The sequence below is a fragment of the Curcuma longa genome, chromosome 7 (genome assembly GCF_044706935.1).
Source record: "Curcuma longa cultivar G26 ecotype Majalengka, Jawa Barat chromosome 7, ITB_CL_G26_1.1, whole genome shotgun sequence".
Lineage (NCBI taxonomy): Eukaryota > Viridiplantae > Streptophyta > Magnoliopsida > Zingiberales > Zingiberaceae > Curcuma > Curcuma longa.
In genome coordinates this window covers 2,967,534-2,974,932 of record NC_133867.1, presented here as the reverse complement: position 1 = coordinate 2,974,932, position 7,399 = coordinate 2,967,534, and the positions used below count along the sequence as shown (strand labels likewise).

Below are 7,399 nucleotides of genomic sequence, written 5' to 3'. Positions count from 1 at the left end.
CGAGCAGAAGGCGTCGGCAGTTGCGTTGAGACCGGGGAACCTCTGCACGGACACGCGTGTGACACCACCTTCGGCAGCGATCCGGCCGCGTGCAACGCTTCGAAAGAGGAGAAAAAAAAGGCAGGAGGCGCTGGCTCGGGCAGTGGGCGGCGGGAGGTGATGGTTCGAGCGGCTGCCCGTCGGAGAGGGGTCGCGACGCAGAGGATGAGGCGTCGCACAGTGGAGGAACTTCGGTCAGGGCAGAAGGCAGCGCTGTGGCGCTTCACTTTCCCGCGACGAGGATCCTCCTTTAAATCGCGAGGGTTGCGATTTCTTTGGCGTCGGCGTCGCGGTGGTGCGGAAGAGGGAGCACTGCAGGAGATGGCGAGGAGAGGAAGGTAGCGACGTGCCGCCGCTAGGGTTCTTCGCTCGCGCCCGTCGCAGTGTCGAGCAGAGAAGAGCGGTTGGGGCGGCGGCGTGACAAGAAAGAGGAGAAAAATTAGGGTTTTGGAGGCTCTGATACCATGTTAAAACTGTCTTAATCACCCAAAAGAAAATATATACAGGGTTTATATAGCCAACATAACCCTAAGATCATAAGAGAAAAGACATATCTACCCCTACTTCTCACAACAGATTTTATACCTTATCAATTTTTTATAAATATAATTATTTATATATATATACAAAATAATTATCTATTTATAAAGGTGAGCCTTAGCACAATGACAAAGTTGCTGGCGTGTGACTTGGAGATTACAGATTTGAGTCGCGGAAATAACTTCTTGCAATGCAAGGTAAGATTGCGTACAATAGATCTAATGTGGTGGCTCTTCCTTAGGACTTACATTGGCAGGAACTTCGTGTGTATCGGATTGCCCTTTATATAATTATTTTTATATTATCATATATTATTTTTGATTATCTTGAGTAACATATTAACACGATTATGACATGGTTAACACAACACAAATTGCCACCCCTATAGTAAAATGGTGGCAGTAATCCATGGGAGGGTGCTCACCACCTCAAGGGCAGTATAAAGGGCAGTGCTACAGTGATTTCAATAACTTTTCTAAAGCTTTTTAATCACTTTACAACCTTTGGAAGAACCTTTGCGATATTTTTAACAACATTTACAAGGGCCTAGTAGCTTTAACACCTTTAACTAGAAAGACAATAAGATAAGTACCCAAGAGCCTTGGTCCCCCTCTAAAGTGAAGCTAAGCTAGACGCTTGAATTCAGTCCACTCGTACTAATAGATACTTATACTTATCTAGTTACAAATCTCTAATTTAGGTCCGAGCCAACTTAATTAGAGTTGACTGTCTTTTGTAATCTATTATAAAAATCACCATAATACTAATCGTTTGGTATTTCCTTCGGCAACATGACTTCTCCTTTGGCAAGCTATCCAACCAAAGCTTTGTTGTAAAAATATTAGAGGGTTGATAATCTAAGTCTTCCGTTGTCCACTCCTTATTTGTGTGGATTGCCTTGTATCCTAAAGGATAGCCTCTACTACTCCTTAGTACCTGTGAAGGAATCTTGAAACTGCATTTTCCATGACTTGCCTTAACAATCGATGTATTTATCATTTGATGTCAATGCTCTTCCTATCACTTATGATGAACTATATCATCTGCACTTGTCTTTATGTATCCATTCACTTCACAAGAGGCGGTCTATGTCTTCCTTTTTTTCTTCTTCAAATCCTAGCCATTCTTTATTTTATTTTTTTTCCCTTCCATTTGTTTCCTACTCTTATATTAGTATGTTGTTGATTTCCCTACCGACCTTAGGGCTCTCCTAGACTGATTTCCTTTCTTCAGTTTATCACATGTTGATTCTTCATGGGGAGAAGCCTACTCAAGAGATATGTCACTTGTCTTACCCTATTCAATATCTGTATCATGCATTGAAATATCGTACTGAGTCTATTAGTATGTTGTTGATTTCCCTGTCGACCTTAGGACTCTCCTAGATTGATTTCCTTTCTTCAATTTATCACATGTTGTTGGTTCTTTATGAGGAGAGGTCCACTCAAGAGATCTATCACTTAAAGTGTCACCCTATTCAATCCTATTTGTATCATGGATTGAAATATCGTGCTAAGCTGTTTGAAACAGGTAAAATATTTTGTTTTGACCGACACTGGTATGACTTGACACTAGGCCCTTTTTAGAGTTGCTTCAAGAGCCTATAGGTCGCCTCAAAAGTTGATGCTCATCAACAAATCTACATAGCCCTTTTTTAGAATACCATAAGGGAGTATAAGGCTGATACCATTGTTGGACGTGCTGAATAGGTCGAGGAGGGGGTCGCTGCTCAGGTTGACGTTCCAGAGCCTCAATTGTGTGAGGCCCTTTCTGCTCTTGCCGAACTTGTCGTGCTACCTTCACATTGATATATTTTTCTGTCCTTGAGAGGAGTCATAATCGGATGGAGGTTTCTTTGATAGAGAACAGAAAAAGTCTTCTCTAAGTCGCAAAAGCACCTATCAAAATTTCGAGTACTGTTGAAGTGATTTTCCGTGCAGCGCGAGTGTACCGTTGAATGTACTGTCGTAAGGTTTCGGGGGGCTTCTGTTTAATATTGAATAGATTGAGCGGGATGGGCACGTACTTCTTGGAACTAGAAAAATGCCATAAAAATATTATTGCGAAATCATCAAAAGACAAATCTAGATCGCAACGTACTAAACTATTGCTGAGCCAATCCCACCAGAGGTGAGAAAGACACGACACTTGACCTCCTCAGTATGGTGCGGATAAGTGGGCCAACCCATGGTGGGTGGGCCAACCCATTAAACCCATCATATGGTAGAGCGGGGCGGACCAATCCACTATCTTGGAGGGCTAGGAAATCTCCAACCCAACTCAAGGCGGGATAGACGGGTTAACCCACAGGTCTATCAAAAAATAAAAAAATATAAAAGTTGAAATTTTTATGTTTGGGTTGCGAATTAGGTAGGTTAAGCTCATGAGTCCACCAAAAAAATAAAAAATATATATATAATATAAAAATTTTAAATTTGATTGCAGATTAGGTGGGTTAAGTCTACGAGGCCATTAAATTTTCACTTATATTTTCAATTTTAGAAAAAAATTTTTGTTAACCCGCGGGTCAACTCAAGTCCATCACGAGTCGACGCGCGAGTTGCGGGCCCATGCAGGCCAACTCACCTAGATCCACCTTAAAATGGATTGATAAAATACCAATCCAACTCACTTAAATTGTTGGGGTTGATAAAATACTTCCGTATACTGATGCAATACAACGACATTCTCAAATCGACATAGATGATCCTCGGGATAAGATGAGCCATTGTATTCCGGAATATGCGATGGTTGGAAATGTCTTGGTAATTCTTCATTCAAAATATTTTCAGAAAAGGGGATTTGCCGAACAACCACTCTTCTAGCGGAAGGTTTTATCGGTTCATCACCCATCGACATATTATCAGGACGATGTGCCGTCGACATTGGTAAAATGGGTGCCTCGTTGATCGGCCGCTTGTCTGCTCGATATCTAGAGGTATCACCTCTAGAACTATACGTCATAGCTATAACCACAGGCGGTCTATCCACGAGAATCACTTCTTTCTCCTTTGGTAGGCGAGGAGCTCCTCGTTGCATGATTTCTTCCAGAATGGTAGCCACCAGATGAGAAAGCGTTTTATAAGATATTGGATCCCTAATGCCTTCAATAGCCTTGGGTAACGGGGTCGGGATGACTCAGATGAATCCTCAGATTGTTGCTCCATCATCGCCTTCTCAGTTCGAACCAACGTAACTTTTCTTAAGAGTTTCCCACAGATAGTGTCAATTTGATGGTGCCTTATTTTGCTTGCTTGGGTTCCTCTCCAGAAAGCTAGATCGCCTCCCAAAAAACCAAGATTCGGTTGCCTGAGAAATAACACAGGTTAACGGTTGGTTGATTTTATCGACGTGGCCACTCCGACTCTCAGGTTAGTCATTAGTATGAAGAGATCTTGGGGTTATAGAGAAACAAAACAAGAAGAAACAGAAGGAGAAGAAGAATTTCTTGGAGAAGGGTCGCCTTTGCTTGCAAGAAGAAAGCTATACCTGTGACCTATCCTCTCTGGTGTTTATATAGTTGTCAGGAGGGCATCTCCACATCAAATGCCGCCCGCACATTATTGCTCTCGTAAGAGTCGATGAGGGAACCAGATTCAACAATCGTTAGCTATTTCTCCACTCATCATGTGTTACGTATTCAAAGGAAAACAATCAGGGGACTAGATCTGACATTCACTACTTGCTTTTTCATTTAGAAGACACCACGTATTCAGAGGTAGGCAATCAAGGGATTAGATGGGGTATCCACTACCAACTTCTCCATTCAAAAGACGCCACATACCTATCAATAGGTTTACTAAGCACTGAGGCAAGATGCTTGGTGGAAGCTAATGCTTGAGCATTGAGGTAGGATGCTTGGTGTAAGCTAATGCTTGAGCACTGAGGCAGGATCCTCAGTGTAAACTGATATCTAAGCACGAAGGCCAGGTGCTCGGGCTGATGTTTGAGCATTAAGACCTGGTTCTGGATAGAAGTTGAAATTTGAGCATTAAGGTTGGGTGCTCGGTAGAAGTCAATATCTAAGCATTAAGATCGGGTTCTCGGTAGAAGTTGAAATTTGAGCATTAAGGCTAGGTGCTCGGTAGAAGTCAATATCTAAGCATTAAGGCCGAGTGTTCGATAGAAGTTGAAATCTGAGCATTAAGGTCGGGTGCTCGATAGAAGTCAGTATCTGAGCATTAAGATCGGGTGCTCGATGGAAGTGATTATCCAAGCACCAGAGCGAGGTGCTCGGTGAATAACCTAGGTACCATCACATGCCCCCCTTCAAGTTGGACTGAGGAGTGTAATCGAATGAAGTGATTAAATGTGTAGCTTTTCTATCCTTGTGCCCACTTTCCCACTCTAAGTTAACACCCCTGTCTTCGCTTCAACTCTTCCACTCCGCATCAATATCCAACAGTTAGATCCATACTTGTGTGAGATGCTTGTATTTGTGTCTTAGAAACATAGTTCATAGGTGTATAACATGACATCTTATTGTGTGGAAGACAATATGTTGATATGCAACATCTGTTTGTCTATCTGGATATCTAATGTTAAAGATTGTATTTTCTCACCTAATATCATTTGGTGTAGTGCGGCTAATATTCCACTTATATAGTCTTTCATCGATGTGCTATTTCCTTAATATTTCAGCAATCGACCAAAGCGGACATGCTTATCAAGATACTTGATTGCACTGCTTCACTATGGAGGAGTACCCAACGAGTACTTTTTGGAACTTCTGAAAAATGCTTTAGATGATGCTCAAAATGCTAGGTACACTAAACTGGCTGCAATCAGAGGTATCTTTAGATTTTAATGAAATCTGAGCTCAAGTACTTTGTTTTGTTGCATAGTTTTTTACTATTGTAGCCGTAACTTATTCTATCATATTCGATAATTCAATTCCACTACCCAGATATCCTTAGATGATGATAGTGCTTCTTGCAGTTCAATTCATAGCTTCTTTTACGAGGAGTCATTAACATTCCTGCTGCGTGTTTCCTTTTCAGTTTCACTTAAGTATGGGGATATGGATGATTTTCTGGTGTCACGAATGATACTTTGTGGGATTCCACTTGATGAGCCATATATGCAATTTCGTCTTTCTGTTCTGATGAAAGAAGAAAGGAAGGGTCTGAAGGCAGGAAAGCTTCCAGTGACAGATTGTTATTATCTAATGGGAACTGCAGACCCAACTGGTTTGCTGAAACCTAATGAAGTTTGTGTTGTTCTGTACGTGTTTTTCAATTTCTTCATACCTACATTAAATCTTCAATTTATCATATCTAGCGTGTATGATCTTTATTTTTACACTCCATAGTATAAAATTTTATAATGACATTTTATGCACAGTGAGAATGGACAAATTTCTGGAGATGTCCTTGTTTATAAACATCCGGGTTTGCATTTTGGTGACATACATGTTCTTTCAGCAAGGTACATTAAGAAACTTGAGTCGTTTGTGGGAGATTCTAAATATGCTATTTTCTTCCCTACTAAAGGCCCACGGTCTTTAGCTGATGAGATGGCAAACAGTGACTTCGATGGTGATATGTACTGGGTATCCAGAAATTCACAGGTAGAATTTTATTTTTAATTTGTTTATGTTATACTTTATTTTTCGTACAAAATACTCTGTTATATTCATGCTTAAATTTATTGTTTATGGCGATCTGTATACTCTTGATTCAGATACGGGAGGAAATCCTGTGACTGTTTGTAGGAATGTTGTATCATTTGACTTTATTCTGGTTTCCACGTCTGTTACCTTTATAGAGGAGTCAAAGAAATTCATTTCTGAAACAATAATGAATTGTAGGGAGAAAAACTCTTTTTTTGAGTGTTTTATTTCTTTGGGCATAATACATGATTAATAGCAAAGATTTTTCCTAAACCTAAGACGGCATATAAGGAAAATAGTGAATAAAAAACATTGAATTGAAATATTGAACAAATGATGCAACACCGAAGTCAAATCATCAAACTTACTCAGAGAATTGATATCAAAATTGAAATGACATTGATATCAAAATTGGCATGTCAAGAAGGGTATTAAATTCATTTCTGAAACAATAATGAATTGTAGGAAGAAAAACTCATTTTTTGAGTGTTTTATTTCTTAAAGTGGAATAGTGCATTAAAATTAAAAAGTTGTTTGCACGCGAAGAATATCCCCTTTTTATTATGAAAAGAGGTTATCTCTCTTAATGACTGAGTCAAAATTTTAAAACCTAAGAAATTTAAAGAAACACAATTTTATCTGTAATTTTAAACCACATGATTCTCCCTTAGGAGAACTCAACTCTCAATGAATTATTAACATATTTTCTTATTTAGCTTTCTATTGAATAAGAAATGAATGTATTTTATCCATCATTCTGAGCCTTGTTGATTGAACTTTGACATTATTTTCTCTTTTTAGTTATCCCTTTCATCAAACAAGGAAGATCAAAATGTGAAAATGTTCTTCAAGACTCCTCTAGCGAAGTCATTATTCAAGGATGAAGCCTTAAATCTTTCCTAGTAAATTAATGTATTCTCTATTTGAAAATAACTAGTGCATAAATAAGTTTTAGACATTAAATTAGCATATCATCTAATTTAAAAATTAAAGTAGTGCATAAAAAGTTAACAAATTAATAAGCAAGCATTAGAATTAATTTTCTCACTAAGGAATGATGCATTGAATGCTGCTAGAGGATAAGTGGATAATCTATCATATCGCTTGATATTATAATAGTCCTTGCCTGATACAATTTGTTTCTTGTATCAACATATGAATCTTGCATCAACTCAGAAGAAAGTTCTAGTAGTAGATGTTGGGACATTA

General features: G+C 39.1%; 1 protein-coding gene across 2 annotated transcripts in view; it reads left to right on the top strand.

The window, feature by feature from the left end:
* The window catches only part of LOC141831676 (putative RNA-dependent RNA polymerase 5), a 38,557-nt gene that overhangs the window by 5,415 nt on the left and 25,743 nt on the right, over positions 1–7,399 (top strand). For both annotated transcript variants that reach the window (XM_074719089.1, XM_074719088.1), the window contains exons 8-10: positions 5,221–5,369; positions 5,580–5,802; positions 5,923–6,148. In XM_074719089.1, coding sequence (XP_074575190.1) covers positions 5,221–5,369; positions 5,580–5,802; positions 5,923–6,148 — 598 coding nt within the window. The remainder of the gene's footprint in view (positions 1–5,220; positions 5,370–5,579; positions 5,803–5,922; positions 6,149–7,399) is intronic.